Source organism: Vicia villosa, unplaced genomic scaffold (assembly GCF_029867415.1).
Source record: "Vicia villosa cultivar HV-30 ecotype Madison, WI unplaced genomic scaffold, Vvil1.0 ctg.001861F_1_1, whole genome shotgun sequence".
In the NCBI taxonomy this organism is placed as follows: Eukaryota; Viridiplantae; Streptophyta; class Magnoliopsida; order Fabales; family Fabaceae; genus Vicia; species Vicia villosa.
The window spans coordinates 82,204-99,235 of record NW_026705753.1 but is presented as its reverse complement, the minus strand read 5'-3'; the positions used below and the strand labels follow the sequence as shown (position 1 = coordinate 99,235).

Sequence of the window (17,032 nt, the reverse complement as noted above, 5' to 3'; positions counted from 1 at the left end):
ATGGCAAACTTCAAGTTTAAAATCATATCCAAGATTTTAGCTGACAGGTTAAGTATTATTCTGCCTACTCTTGTCTCTGGTGAGCAAAAGGGCTTCATAAAAGGTACATTTGACTTCTGCTCCTCAGATGACCGGTAACGGCTAGTTCTTGGCTGTTAACGGCTAGCTTCCTTTCTGGTTCTTCTCTTCTCTGCTCCTCATCGCTTTCTTCCCCCTTCTTCGCCTCTCTTGCTCTCAAGCTATGGATGTCGCTATGCTATTCCCAGAGGCCCTGTCCCCAGCGCCTGAAGTCTCTCCAAATCTGGCTACTATCAAAACGCCCCTTGTTCCAAAAACTTTCGCGAGCATCGTCTCTAACAATGTTTGCGATATCCCCTTCAGTCAGCTTCCACAAGCTTGTGTCAAAGGTGATCGTCTTGCAATCACAATTCCGGAGGAAGAATATAAGTTGGGTGTTGAGGCCTGTAAACATCATCTCCATGGGAGGGTAGTTTGGTCCAAAGGAGCAACGCCTCTAACAGTGGTCAATCTAAAATCGAAGCTTATGACCATGTGGCCTTCAATCGAAAAATGGGGTATAACTTCTTTAGGGAAAGGTTTCTTTGAGTTTGCCTTTTCCTCTCTTGAAGATGTGCAACGTGTTAGATCGGTTAGTACTTGGAGCTTACCTCAGGGCATTCTCAAACTATTCCCTTGGACAAAGGACTTCACACCGGCAACCCTAAAGCAAACGTCTGCCCAGGTATGGATTAGAATACATGGGCTTTCTCAGGAGTACTGGCGGCCTAGGATTCTTTTTGCTATTGCTAGTAGCGTAGGGACGCCCATTTGTATTGACTCAGCATCCAACAAATCGGCATTTGAGAGACCTTTTGGACACTTTGTTCGTGTGCTTGTGGATCTGGATATGACGAAAGAGCTTAGTTACAAAATTCTTGTGGAGAGAATCGGCTTTGCTTTCTTCGTGGATATAGAGTACGAAAAACTTCCTGACTTCTGCACTTTCTGCTGTTGTATTGGCCACTCCTTCAACAATTGCAAGAGGAAAGAGGTGAAAAAGGACTTAAGCAAGGAAAATGAGAAAAGAAATGGGAAAGATGCTTCAATACCAGTAATCACAAAGAACACTGAATCTGACAAGGTTGTGGTTTCCAATGGTACCAACCCTGAATGCTCTAACCCTCTGCCTGATGTCGTGCCCCCAAGGTCCCAATTGGCGGAGAATCAGGAAAATGGAAATACAGAGGAAGGAATAATTGTGGTAAGTTCTAAAAGCGGTACATCCAATGAAGAAGACAACAAATCTGAAAGTGAATATGTAGATGCCACTCAAGTGGTTGAATTTGTTCCAGAAACACAAATTGATCCGGCGCATAAAGCACAAGTAACCAACTTCCTGAGGGATTCTTGGGACAACATGGCTGAAAATGAAAAGGATGATGATAATGGAGTTGACCTATTCCCTGATAAAGATTTCCAATTAGTGCTCAACAAAAAAAGAAGGAATAAGAAAGCCCTTTCTTTAACCAACACTAGGCTCAAACCTAGTACCAACAATCTGTCCTTATGAATTGTATATTCTGGAACATCAGAGGGATAGCTAATAATGCCTCTAGGCTGGCTCTAAAGAATTTAATTTCTAAAAATTCCCCGGACTTTGTTTTCATAGCAGAGCCTTGGATGAACATTTCGAGATTTCCTCAAAGATGGCTCACCAGGTTTGATTTAAAGCTTTTTGCTGTCAACAATAGAGGTACTCTCCTTCCAAATCTTTGGTGTTTTTGTAAGACTTCTCTTAATCCGGTTATTTTAAATATTGATGATCAACACATTGACTTTACTATTGACATTCACAGTGTTAATTATGGCTTCTCTGTGATATATGCTTCCACTAACTATATAAAAAGGCGAGATCTTTGGACTTCCCTTAGCAATATCCCTGCTAACACCCCTTGGTCTTTCATAGGGGACTTTAATGCCATTCTTAGTGCCTCTGAATATAGAGGCAGTCACACCCCGGCCAAAACTCCGATGAAAGATTTTCTTCATTGGACTGATGTCAATCACCTCTTGCCTATCCCAACTCTTGGCAATGCTTTCACTTGGTGTAATGGTAGATTAGGTAGTAATAGAACCGAGAAAATGTTGGATAGAGTTATTTGTAATCTTGATATGCTTGACAAATGCCATTCTGTTAGCTGCAATACCCTAACTAAGTCCAAGTCTGACCACTACCCTATAATGTTGTCCATCAAGTTTGACTCTGTCTCCTTTAAAAGCCAGTTCAAGTTCCATAAAATGTGGACCTTGGATGAGACCTGCAATAACCTTGTTAAGGATACTTGGAGTGTTAGTATACATGGGTTCCCTATGTTTATCCTTGACCAGAAACTTAAGATCCTTAAAAATAGGCTTAAACTTTGGAATAGGCAAGTTTTTGGGAGTGTCCATGAGAAAGTTACCTTAGCTGAGCAAAACCTGAAAAAAGTGCAAAAAGACATAGAGGATTATGGCTATAATGATACCTTGCAGGACTTAGAGATAAAGGCTCAACATGATTTCGATCTGGCCCTTAACATGGAAGAGGAGTTATGGAAGGAAAAATCTAAAATTAATTGGCATTTAAATGGTGATAGAAACACTAGGTTCTTTCACACATATGCTAAAATCAAAAGAAAAACTAATCTTATCTCTTCTTTACTTATTGATGGTACCATTGAGAATGATATTGTTAAGATTGAGAATCACATAGAATCTCATTTTTCTAAGCTTTTCAATTCTGACTTTGTGAGACATGACACTGCCCTTATACAAAAAGTTATTCCTAATCTGGTGGATGAGCATTCTAATGACTTGCTTACTAGGATTCCTAATGACAAAGAAATCAGTAATGCTGTCTTCAGTTTGAACATTGAGTCTGCACCAGGGCCTGATGGTTTTGGAGCTTTTTTCTATGTTCACTTTTGGGATACTGTGAAATTAGATGTCATAAATGCTGTCAGACAGTTTTTCTTGCAGGATTGGCTTTTGCCCAATTATAATGCTAATACTGTGGTCCTTATTCCCAAGAGTATAGAGGCTAACAGGATTGATCAGTTCAGACCAATTGCCATGGCAAACTTCAAGTTTAAAATCATATCCAAGATTTTAGCTGACAGGTTAAGTATTATTCTGCCTACTCTTGTCTCTGGTGAGCAAAAGGGCTTCATAAAAGGTAGGAATATTAAAGATGGTATTTGCCTCACATCTGAAGTCATTAACATTTTGGACAACAAGAGCTATAGTGGTAATGTGGCTCTTAAAATTGATATTGCTAAGGCCTTTGATACCCTTAATTGGGATTTCATTCTTAAAACTTTGGAAACCTTTGGTTTTGACATTACGTTCTGTGGTTGGATTAAAACCATCCTTAATTCTGCTACCCTCTCTATTGGTGTGAATGGTAAGATGGTAGGTTATTTTAGATGTTCTAATGGGGTGAGACAAGGAGATCCTCTCTCACCCCTGCTATTTTGCCTTGCTGAGGAAGTACTCAGCCGTGGCATCCTTCATCTTGTCAGCAATAATCAAGTTAATCTCATAAGAGCTAATAGGAACTGTAATGTGCCTTCTCATTCTCTGTTTGCTGATGATGTAATGATATTTTGTAGAGGAGATATTAAGTCTCTTAGCTCCATATCCAGCCTGTTAAATGAGTATGCTATTAACTCTGGCCAGGTTTGCAATAGTTCTAAGTCCCTAATTTATGCTGGAGGCATTTCCAGAGATAGGCTCATTTGCTTAGCAGGGATTGTTGGATTCACTATTTCTGCTCCCCCTTTTGTTCATTTGGGAGTGCCCATTTTTGTTGGTAAGCCTAAGGCTGTGCATTTTCTTGCTCTTGCAGGTAGAATCAAACTAAAGCTGGCCAGTTGGAAGGCAAACCTCCTATCCATGGCAGGAAGAGTTCTCTTAGTGAAAACTGTTATTCAAAGTATGATGGTGCATAATATCACCATATATGATTGGCCCTCTAGCATTATCAAGAGCATAGATACTTGGTCGAGGAACTTTATATGGAGTGGGAACATTGAGAAAAGAAAAATGGTAACTGTTGCTTGGAAAAAATGTTGCACTAAAATTTCTGAAGGTGGCCTTGGTCTCATATCTCTCTCAAACTACAACAAAGCAACTAATCTATATCAATGCTGGCAGTTTCTCAATAAAAGACAACCTTGGGCTTCCCTCTTGGCTGCACGAGTGAGTAGGAATGGGAGACTCATTAATTATTCCATCAAGTCCTCTCTCTGGAAAGGTTTGAAGCCTTGGCATGATACGGTTATTGAAAACAGCATTTGGATTCTTGGAAATGGAAGGAAAATTAATTTTTGGCTTGACAATTGGGTTGGTGAAACACTGGCCTCTAAATTTAAAATTCCTGAAATCTACCATTCCAAGTTAACTAGCAAAGTGGCTGAGCATTGGAGAAGTAATTCTTGGGCTTTTCATCATAACATCCTTACTGCCTTGCCTACTCTTGCTGGCTGCATCAGTCCTTATTTCATTTCGGATTTGGACTCTGAGGATACTCTTGTTTGGAGATCAGCTGAGAATGGTTTGCTTTCAATCAAGACTGCCTATAGCAAAATCACCAATACTGACAACTCAAAGAAGAAGGCTGGCTTCCCTTGGGACTGTGATTCGGCCCCAGCTCACTCATTGCTTGTTTGGAGACTCATGAACAACAAATTGCCTACGGACGACAACTTGATTCTGAGGGGCTTCTCCTATCCTTCTAAATGCTCCCTTTGCAATTGTATGGTAGAATGTTCTCAACATCTTTTTTCGATTGCCCTTTTGCTGCAAAGATCTGGCATTGGTTTAGCAATTTGTTGCACACTCTTCAGCCAATATGCTCCTTGTCTAACTGTTATCTTTTGCTAAAAAAAGATTGGAATTCTCAAGCCTTAGCTGTCCTTCACGCGTGTGTGGTGTGCATTTGTTATCAAATCTGGTATGCTAGAAACTTAGCCAGGTTTGAGGACACACAAGTGTCTTGGCAGAACTGCATAACTATGGTTATTGCCCGTGCGAAGCTGGTGGGAAAGCTCACATCTAGAAAAGGAGATAACTCTGTGGAAAGCTTCACATTCCTGAAGAAATTTGGGATTGATATTCTGCCTCGAAGGCCTATGGTGTCCATGGATATTGTTTGGTGTCCTCCTTTGGTTTCCTGGATTAAATGTAATATTGATGGGAAGGCTGCAGGCTCTCCTCAGAGTATTGCAGTGGGGGGCATTTTTCGTGACGCTCAAGCAATTCACATCCTCAGTTTCAGTCTCTACTTGGGAGAGGGTACTCCAGTTTTGGCAGAATTCATGGCGGCAGTGGTAGCCATTGAAAAGGCTAAAGAGAAACAATGGAACAAACTTTGGTTAGAATCTGACTGCATTATGGTAGTCAAAGCTTTCTCTGATTCTTCGTTGGTGCCGTGGAAAATTAAGACTCGTTGGCTTAGGTGTTTGGAGTATACTATCTCCATTGAGTTTAGAATTAGTCACATATTTCGCGAAGCCAATTTTTGTGCGGATTTACTAGCTAACATCGGCTATAAGAGCAAATCTTTTCTTTGGTTAGATTTTGTGCATAGTGATATTTTATCGGATTACCGTTTAGACAAGGCGGGAACCCCTAGGCTTAGGCTTTGTTCTTGAGAGGTTTTGGCTCGGTCCCCTCTTGTCTTGTTTTGCTTGTAATCCTCTTCTTTTATTAATATATTTTCCTTTTGTTTAAAAAAAAAAAAAAAAAAAAAAAGAACTAAAAAGTAAAGATAAGATATGACAGGTCATCATAAATGTTATTTATTTATGATGTTAATATCATAACATTCATTTTATTAATTCATTTAATTTATGATGAATTGAATTGTTGAACAGTGTGTAGTAATTTTATTTTAATAATGTTTATATAAATTGGGTAATGCTAAAAAAACATATAAATGAAGAGTCTGCATTGAAAATAGCAATCAAAAATATTAATTATAAATTTTTAATAAAAATATACACAATTTTTAAATAAGTTTTTTATATCTAGCTCTTAACTTGTACTCCAAAGACAAGTTAGTATTACTCATTTAAACTAATAGGCACGTGCGGATGCAGAAATCTTCTAATAATTTGATTTTAAAAATATATCATTGTAGAAAATAACTATTTAATTTCTAATTTATGATTATTTTTAAGGATCTACTAAAAATTGGGATATCATGCACGTACTCTATCATATATGGTGCACTCTCAACAATAAAATTATGAGATGAATAAATCAAAAGATCAACACTACGCCATATAAGAGAAAAGACAACTCTTTTTTGGCATAGACAACGCTTAACGTTGTCTATACTAGCACTGCTGTAGGTAAAAACAGCGCTTTTTTTAATTGCAAAAGCACTGTCTCATGTCCCTTTTGACAGCGCTTTTTAATACAAAAACGCTTTAGGCTGCGTTTTTAAATAGAAAAGCACTTCACATTGTCCCCATTTAGACAGCACTTTCTAATGTATCTTTTATTTCTATTTTAGGTCCCTCTTGGGAAACACTATTTTAAAAGCGCTTTCTATTCTCCATTATAGGCAGCATTTTTTTTACAAAATGTTGTCTAATGTCTCATTTAGGAAGCGTTTAGTTGTTAAAAGCGCTTTCTATTGTGCACGTATGACAACTTTTATTTGTTAAAGCGTTGACATAAATCTTATTTTTTAATAAAATGACAGTATATTTTTTAGAAATCTATTACACAAACTTGACAATAAAATAAAATAAAAATTGATGTTACAAAATTCTCTTTGGCAAGGGTTGCATAACCTCATAGTATTGTTGGAATCCAGTAATATTTCGTGCACGCAATAGTACATTTAGTTACATATATATTGAGCAGAATGAACAACACAAATCAAAGTTATGATACATACAAGGGCGGCAAAAAAAGCAAAGACCCACAATTGCAGCTCAGACACCCAACTAATGAGTCAAGTGCAGAAAATAATTCTACTCAGATAATGTTTAACTTACCCTATAGCTTTTAACATGAAACAAATCTAGGCCAAAGTATATCCAAAGATAAAACCCACTGCGCAGGATATGACGAGACACAAGAAATCCCAAACGGGATACTTTTAGAAGTTACTCCTGGGGACCATACCTCATGAAGACAATCAGAAGCTGCCGCTGGGATTTTTTCTTTTCTATCCCTGATATTTTCAAATAAAAAAACTTTTAGCACCGATAACAACCTCATGTAAATGACAAAATTATTCTTGCAAGAAAATATATTTAATTTGATAAAAAAATAAAATTAATATTCATTTTTTTAAAATTTTAATAATTATTTTATTTTTAAAAATTCTAATTTTTTATATTTTATTAAGTTAAAAAATTATCCTTATAACAATCAATTCATATTTTTTAAAAACTATTTATTAATATTTTTAATTTAATAGCAAATTAATTATTATTTTTATTTTGTCATATTTAATTTTTTAATTTAAATTATATTTTATAGGGGTAAATTAGTAAATTATTTTCTTATCCTATCCTGCCGGATTCTAGCCCAGCTCATATTCAGGATAACAATTTAAACTAGGGAGGCAGGATAGGATAAGTTTCAGGATTAACTTATAATATCCTGTTGTGTCAGCAAACACTGGATTGAGATAGGATATGATACAGATATCCTATCCTGTCTCTTATCCTGCGCACCAAACAGACCCTTAACTTCTAAAGATTCACCAAACATAATTACAAATTCTATCAACCCTTAGTTCACAACAACTTCCAGAACTATTCCAATCCAATACATAACATCACTACAATAAAAATATCTAAGGACGATAAACTTCACACAAAAGAAAGAAAGACAATACCTTATATAATTCTCATCTCAAGGATGTATTGACACCATTCCTCCCTAATTTCTTCGCGTTGATCTTTCGAGTAAGTAGCACACTTGAATTCATCAAAGTACTACATGATATAACATAATGTGATTTAGTTAAAACTAATTAATTAGATAAAATATTTATTAAATATTGAAATAAATCCTAACTTATAAATCCATACCATGTATGGAATCTCTATTCGATCCAAAAGAATACTTTCTTTCATAAACCTCAATACGAAATAATCGCAATCTATACCAAATTGTTTTATCAAGTAGGATCACTATTATAATTAAAATTGTTAAAATATACCCGCACTCTGATCCATGTAATGTTATTTGCTTTACTCTTTGGTGCTTGATCTTTTCTTTGCGATCGGAATATTTTTATAACTCTAACCAAATATAAAAGAATATTTAGAACAATCTCACATAAATAAATAAATAAATATACACAAGAATATTTAGAACAATCTCACATAAATAAATAAATAAATATACACAAGAATATTTAGAACAATCTCACTTACGTATCAACCATCTCCTTCATATATGGGTATTTTGTTTGATCCCTTGCCTCTAAAGAATTCAAATAATATACTATTTCTCTTATAGGACTAATCGCAACCAACAACCAGTGTCCACTGTAAAATAAAACAAAAGTTTAGATGGAAATTTTCTACACAGCGTCCAAAAACCAAAAATTATAATAAATGAAGTTAGAATGAAAATCTAACCCATGGCCAATATTATATGGTAAAAGAAACAACTTTTCTATATCTTTGTTGGCCATACATGCACCGACTAGGTACTCTTTGATTGAATTTGGATCTTGATTGATTAACTGTGCGTTGATACAGGTTAGAGATAAGAAAGAGACTTTTTCTGTCAATTGACGTGAGCGCACCAATTTGTCATACAAGAACCTCAAACAAAAATATATTTGACATTAAACTATTCATTGAAATGAATAAATATATTGTTCAATTAATTAAATAAATTTTATCGGAGTACCTGATGTATGAATTGATAGCACCGAGGCCTAATTTAGAATGATGAAAAATCTGATCCATATCCTATTTAGCAATTGTTTCGGAATAAGAAAAACCAAAAATACCTTCCTCCATAAATATATAACGACTTCCACCTTCCATCACATAGGTTGTTCCTACATATGTTTCAAGGCACGACCTAAATCGAGAAATAGATGTTTTTTTAGGCCCGAACTTTGCAAGATTCTGTATTTTTGGACATGTTGCTAAATGCAGGCTTCTTATTCCTACTGACTTGTCGCAACTCTTGAGCATGAATCTAAATATCATATAAGTTAGATAATGTATAAGATCATTAAGATTTTGATTTTGGAGGATAGAATTAACATTTTATATGCATATATATATATATATATATATATATATATATATATATATATATATATATATATATCAATGTACCTCTTTTTTTATGCAACTGACTCGTTGTGCCGCATAATCCCCTTATCTTTTGATTTGGATTTTGTAGGAGTCTAACATTTTCATGTAAATAAAATGTACGTCAATGTAAGAATAACTTACATTGCTCATAAAACATTTGAATACTCAAAGGTTCATAATGGTTTTCAACATACCTCATCATCTATGAAAATGAGGTTTGACAGCCATGCAACATACGATCCTATTGTGTCTCCCACAAATGTTGCATCTGAAACATCGTCAGGTATAGGTAATAGCGCACCCCCTCTAAAGAAATATAAATTGATACTTTCAAAAACCCATCAGGGAGCGGTTTATGGTGAAGTACATCTTCCAACGTGTTATGTACTTTTCTGTTGCCAACTATGCGATAGGTCGGTGACGTTAAATAGAGCTGGCAAGGTGAAATGCCCTAAACCAATAATAAATATGAAATTGTAAATGTGTATATATGTCAGTTAAAAAAATTGTGATAATTTAATTTCATAATAATACATATAATTACCTTAGAACTTTTTTGTTGAACATTACAATTGATACTATCATTGTCGCTAATATCTTTAATACTTGAACCTCGACTTTGTGACATATATCTTTCTGTATCCTTTTCCAATTCATAAACTTTAGTTTTAATTTTTCCAACTCTTCCATCACTTGTTTATTGCTAGGACTTTTACTCTTTGGATGCTTATACAAGGTTGTTGGAGTGAACCCATGTCCCCTACCCCGCACACTAGCAGAATAGTCGGGGACATAATGTTAGAACAAGATTTGTTCTGATCAATATTCTTAGTTTTGATGATAAAAATGTATATGAATTTTGTATGAGATAATGTGGTACTCTAATACTATGCAATTTCCATTTCAGGAATTATATAAAGAGTATGCACAAAATCAGCGCAAGAAGCACTGACTCAGAAGGTTCAGCATGCAACATCAGAACATGGTCTAGCAAGACATCAGAAGATGGTCAAGCAGAATCAGAACATGGTCTATGAAAGCATCAGAAGGACTTGAGACCAGAAGCAGAAGCACTGAAGTTCTCATGGTATCACGCTCAGAAGCACTTCAAGGTCAGAAGACAAGAAGATGCTCTGCACCTAGCTGTTTGACTCTGATGATATTCAAACGTTGTTTACACAAACATCAGATCAGAAGCAAGTACTAGCTAGCAGGCTACGCTGACTGACAAAAGGAACGTTGAAAGCTATTAAAGGCAACGTCAGTAGACACAGCGAAAGCAAGGCTCGAGGTAGTTGACAAAAGAGTGAAACATTAAATGCAATGCTGTACGGAATACGCAAAGCATTAAATGCTCCCAACGGTCATCTTCTCAAACGCCTATAAATATGAAGTTCTGATGAGAAGCAAGGTTACGAACTTTGAACATAACACTCGATCCAAAAACGCTGAAACGCTGTTCAATTCAAAAGCTCTCAAACTTCATCTTCAACCTCACTACATTGTTGTTGTAATATATTAGTGAGATTAAGCTTAAACTTAAGAGAAAATCACAGTTGTGATAATAGCTTTATAAGAAGCATTGTAACTCTTAGAATTTGTTTACATTAAGTTGTAAGAACTAGAGTGATCAGGTTGTTGATCAATATACTCTAGAAAGTCTTAGAGGGTATCTAAGCAGATTGTTTCTAGAGTGATCAGGTTGTGATCAGTATACTCTAGAAGACTTAGAAGTTGTCTAAGTGGAAAACCATTGTAATCTCGTGTGATTAGTGGATTAAATCCTCAGGTGAGGTAAATCACTCCAAGGGGGTGGACTGGAGTAGTTTAGTTAACAACGAACCAGGATAAAAATCATTGTGCAAATTGTTTTTATCTTACAAGTTTTAAAGCTACACTTATTCAAACCCCCCTTTCTAAATGTTTTTCAATCCTTCAATTGGCATCAGAGCGCCGGTTCTAAGGTGCAAGCACTTAACCGTGTTTAGAAAAGATTCAGGAAGAGAAAAACGCTTCAGTACAAGATGGCTGGTGAAGATCCATCAAATACATCTACATCTGGCTCTGCTGAGCAATACAATGGAAATGGTAACAATGGTTACACTAGACCACCAGTATTTGATGGTGAAAACTTTGAATACTGGAAAGATAAACTTGAAAGTTACTTCCTTGGTCTAGATGGTGACTTATGGGATCTGCTGATGGATGGTTACGAACATCCAGTGAAAGCTACTGGTGTAAAGCTTACAAGACAAGAAATGAATGATGATCAAAAGAAGCAATTCAAAAATCATCATAAATGTAGGACTATTTTGCTGAATGCTATCTCTCATGCTGAATATGAGAAGATATCTAACAGGGAAACTGCCTATGATATATATGAGTCATTGAAAATGACCCATGAAGGAAATGCCTAAGTCAAGGAGACTAAAGCTCTTGCCTTGATCCAGAAATATGAAGCCTTCAATATGGAGGATGATGAGAATATTGAGAAGAGGTTCTCAAGATTTCAAACGCTAACTGCTGGATTGAGAGTTCTTGACAAGGGATACACAAGGGCTGATCATGTCAAGAAGATCATCAGAAGCTTGCCAAGAAGATGGGGTCCTATGGTGACTGCTTTCAAAATTGCCAAGAATCTGAATGAAGTCTCTCTTGAAGAATTGATCAGTGCTCTGAGGAGTCATGAAATTGAGCTAGATGCTAATGAACCTCAGAAGAAAGGTAAGTCTATAGCGTTAAAATCTAATTATAAAAAATGCACTAACGCTTTTCAGGCTGAAGAAGTATATTCTGAAGAATCAGAATCAGAAGAAGAAGATGAAATGTCCATGATCTCCAGAAAGGTAAACCATCTCTGGAAGATCAAGCAAAGGAAGTTCAAGAGCTTCAGAAGTTCAAAGAAGCCTGAAAGAGGAGAATCTTCTGGAGGCAGAAGATCTGACAAGAAGAAGGTCATCTTCTATGAGTGCAATGAGCCTGGACACTTCAAGAATGAATGTCCAAAACTTCAGAAGGAGAATCCCAAGAAGAAGTTTCATAAGAAGAAAGGTCTTATGGCAACATGGGATGATTCAGAATCAGACTCTGAAGGTGAGCAGGCAAACCTTGTACTGATGGCCACAGTGGATGACAGATCAGAACCTACATCAGAATCAGATTCTGAAGAGGTATTTTCTGAACTTTCTAGAGAAGAGTTAGTTTCCAGTTTAACTGAACTTCTGGAACTCAAGGCTCATCTTAGTATCAAATACAAAAAGCTGAAAAAGCTATTTGAATTTGAAACTAAGAAGCTGGAAGTGGAAAATTCTGAACTGAAGGAAAAAGTGTTAAAATTATCCAAAGATAGTGGATCTCCTTCTGAATCAGAAAAATCCATTCCTAGTCTCAATCATATTCTGAAAGAATATGACTCGAGCTTCAGGAAGTTTCTATCTAGAAGTATTGGCAGAAGTCATTTTGCTTCTATGATATATGGTGTTTCTTGAAATAAAAGGATTGGCGTTGGCTATGAGGGTGATACCTCACAAAAATTTGAACATGTTGATGATTTGAAAATCACATACAAGCCATTGTATGATCAGTTCAAATATGGCCACTCACATGATATTAGGCTCACTTCACATGCCAAAAGTTTTAACACTTCACACACCAAGAAGCATGTGACACAAAAAAAATATCATGCTGCCAAACCAAAAGAATATCATGTTGTTCCTCCTATTACTTATCATGCTAAACCCAAGTTCAAACAGAACTTAAGGAAAACTAACCAGAAAGGACCCAAGAAACTGTGGGTACCTAAGGAGAAGATAATTTCTGTTGCAGATATCCTTAGCAGCGAAGAAGACAAAGCACAAAATGTCATGGTACCTGGACTCTGGGTGCTCGCGACACATGACGGGAAGAAGGTCTATGTTCCAAGACCTGGTGCTTAAATCTGGTGGAGAAGTCAAGTTTGGAGGAGATCAGAAGGGCAAGATTATTGGCTCTGGAACCATAAGTATTGGTAACTCTCCTTCCATAACTAATGTACTTCTTGTAGAAGGATTAGCGCATAACTTATTGTCCATAAGTCAATTAAGTGACAATGGTTATGACATAATCTTCAATCAAAAGTCTTGCAAGGCTGTAAGTCAGAAGGATGGCTCAATCCTATTTTCAGGCAAGAGAAAGAACAACATTTATAAGATTGATCTTTCAGATCTTGAGAAGCAGAAGGTGACTTGCCTTATGCCTGTTTCTGAAGAGCAATGGGTCTGGCACAGAAGATTAGGACATGCTAGTTTGAGAAAGATTTCTCAGATTAACAAACTAAATCTGGTCAGAGGACTCCCAAATCTAAAATAAAAATCAGATGCTCTTTGTGAAGCATGTCAAAAGGGCAAGTTCTTTAAACCTGCATTCAAATCTAAGAATGTTGTCTCTTCCTCAAGGCCGTTAGAACTTCTGCACATTGATCTGTTTGAACCAGTCAAAACAGCATCTGTCAGAGGGAAGAAATATGGATTAGTCATCGTAGATGATTATAGCCGCTGGACATGGGTAAAGTTCTTAAAACACAAGGATGAGTCTCATTCAGTGTTCTTTGAATTCTGCACTCAAATTCAATCTGAGAAGGAGTGCAAAATCATAAAGGTCAGAAGTGATCATGGTGGTGAATTTGAGAACAGATTATTTGAGGAGTTCTTCAAAGAAATTGGTATTGCCCATGATTTCTCTTGCCCTAGAACTCCACAGCAAAATGGAGTTGTAGAGCGAAAGAATAGGACTCTACAATAAATGGCCAGAACCATGATCAATGAAACCAATATGGCTAAGCACTTCTGGGCAGAAGCAATAAACACTGCATGTTATATTCAGAATAGAATCTCTATAAAACCTATTCTAGATAAGACTCCTTATGAATTGTGGAAGAACAGAAAGCCCAACATTTCATATTTTCATCCTTTTGGATGTGTTTGTTTTATTCTGAATACTAAAGATCATCTTGGTAAGTTTGATTCTAAGGCACAAAAATGTTTCCTTCTTGGATATTCTGAATGCTCTAAAGGCTACAGAGTATACAATACTGAAACATTGGTTGTAGAAGAATCAATCAATATCAGATTTGATGATAAGCTTGGTCTTGAAAAGCCAAAGCAGTTTGAGAATTTTGCAGATATAGATATTGATATATCAGAAGCTGTAGAACCAAGAAGCAAAGTTTCAGAAGCTGAAAATCTCAGAAGTAAAGAATCAGAAGATCAAGTTGCTGCATCTTTAGTGAATCTCAGAATTTCTGAAGAACCAACAGTCAGAAGATCTTCTAGACTCACCTCAGCTCACTCAGAATATGTGATCCTTGGAAAGAAAGATGATCCTATCAGAACCAGAGCATTCCTTAAGAACAATGCAGAATGTCAATTAGGTCTTGTTTCTTTGATCGAGCCAACTTCTGTTGATCAAGCTCTATAAGATCCAGACTGGATAATTGCCATTCAAGAAGAACTAAATCAGTTTACAAGGAATGATGTATGGGATATTGTTCCTAGACCAAAAGGATTCAACATCATTGGTACAAAGTGGGTTTTCAGAAACAAGCTTAGTGAGAAGGGAGAAGTGGTAAGAAACAAAGCCAGACTAGTGGCTCAGGGATATAGTCAACAAGAAGGGATTGACTATACAGAAACCTTTGCACCAGTGGCCAGGTTAGAATCTATTCGCTTATTAATTTCTTTTGCCACTCAACATAACATCACTCTATATCAGATGGATGTTAAGAGTGCCTTCTTAAATGGTTATATAGATGAGGAAGTCTATGTCCACCAACCTCCTGGTTTTGAAGACTCTAAGTCTCCAGAACATGTTTTCAAACTTAAGAAATCATTGTATGGATTGAAGCAAGCTCCTAGAGCTTGGTATGAAAGATTAAGTTCTTTCCTTCTGGACAATGGTTTCACTAGAGGACAAGTGGATACGACGCTCTTCTGTAAAACATCTAAGAAGGACATTTTAATTTGTCAAATTTATGTTGATGATATTATTTTTGGAACATCTAATGCTTCACTTGGAAAGGAGTTTGCTAAGTCTATGCAGACTGAATTTGAAATGAGTATGATGGAAGAACTCAAGTATTTTCTTGGGATTCAAATCAATCAAACTTCTGATGGAACTTATGTTCATCAAACGAAGTATGTGAAGGAACTTCTGAAGAAGTTTAATCTTTCTGAAAGCAAAGAAGCCAAAACTCCTATGCATCCAACGTGTGTTCTAGGCAAGGATGAGGTAAGTAAGAAGGTAGATCAGAAGTTGTACAGAGGTATTATTGGATCTCTTCTATATTTAACTGCTTATAGACCTGACATTCTATTCAGTGTTTGTTTGTGCACTAGATTCCAATCAGATCCTAGAGAATCTCACTTAACTGCTGTTAAGAGAATTCTGAGGTATCTGAAAGGTACTACTAATGTTGGTTTAGTCTACAGAAAGTCTAAAGAATACAACTTAGTAGGATTTTGTGATGCTGACTATGCTGGAGATAGAATTGAAAGGAAAAGTACTTCTTGAAGTTATCAATTTCTAGGAAGTCATCTGATCTCCTGGTACAGCAAGAAGCAAGCTACCATTGCTCTCTCAACAACAGAAGCAGAATATGTTGTTGCTGCTGGTTGTAGCACACAAATGCTCTAGATGAAGAGTCAGCTAGAAGATTATCAAATATATGAGAGTAACATTCCTATCTTCTGTGATAATACTTCTGCCATATGTTTATCTAAGAATCCTATCTTACATTCCAAAGCTAAACATATTGAGATTAAACATCATTTCATTAGAGACTATGATCAGAAGGCTGTTATTTCTTTAAACTTTGTGAATACAGACCATCAATGGGCTGATATCTTTACAAAACCCCTTGCTGAAGATAGGTTTAAGTTCATTCTAAAGAATATCAGTATGGATTTATGCCCAGAATGAGAAGATGAGAAGATCTCATGTATGGTTAAATTCTAAAATGTGTTGGGATTATGTGAATATAAGAAGTTCTGATAATGATCATTTAGAAGTTCTGATTCTGTTATTGCTAACGCTTCATTGTCTAAGTTGATTCAGATTCTCTTTTAAAGTAAAATAGTTGTCACCAGTTTTCCAGAAAACGAACACGTGTTTACTATTTCTGGACAAGCATGCGTGCAGTTGAGGAGACGCCGCCCTAGGTAACTGTGCAAATCATTTCATTTTGTCACTTTATCTCTCCTAACGTCATATCTCATTAAATGCAAAATTGATGTCATGTTTTTCTTTAATCATTTCACTTAAACCATATTGCATTCATTATTTTCTTTTATTCTTTCTGTGGTGTCGTTTTTTTTTACCTCCCCGTTTCACTTGGGAGGACGGCACGCTAGACCCTTCACGCGAAATTTGGAAGGAGAATGCGCCCGTGGTGGGATGAATTTTGTTTCAGTTCTTCCTACGATATCACATGAACTTTCTTATTTGTCCTACGAGTAGGAAAGGGGAAAAAAGATCTCAACTAAACCCTAGGAGTTTGCTAAGTGTGGGGATTCACCTAGACTAGAAATTATGGAGTCCGGGGGGTCGGTTATACATAGGGAAGAGTTTAAGCACCCTACATATCTGTAGTACTCTACAGGAACCCTTCTCTGTGTCTAAATGTGTTTGTGCTGCTAATGATTATTGGGAAA

The 17,032-nt window shown here is 36.3% G+C and overlaps 1 protein-coding gene across 1 annotated transcript; it reads left to right on the top strand.

Annotated features, from left to right (window-relative positions):
* Nucleotides 1–241: 241 nt before the first annotated feature.
* LOC131636917 (uncharacterized) lies at nucleotides 242–1,570 on the top strand. The gene has a single exon (XM_058907501.1). The coding sequence runs from the start codon at nucleotides 242–244 to the stop codon at nucleotides 1,568–1,570; it is 1,329 nt and encodes a 442-aa protein (XP_058763484.1).
* The last annotated feature ends 15,462 nt before the right edge of the window (nucleotides 1,571–17,032 follow it).

What these genes read in the sequence shown, in the direction of transcription:
- LOC131636917 (XM_058907501.1), top strand. Translation starts at nt 242, where the DNA reads ATGGATGTCGCTATGCTATTCCCAGAGGCCCTGTCCCCAGCGCCTGAA.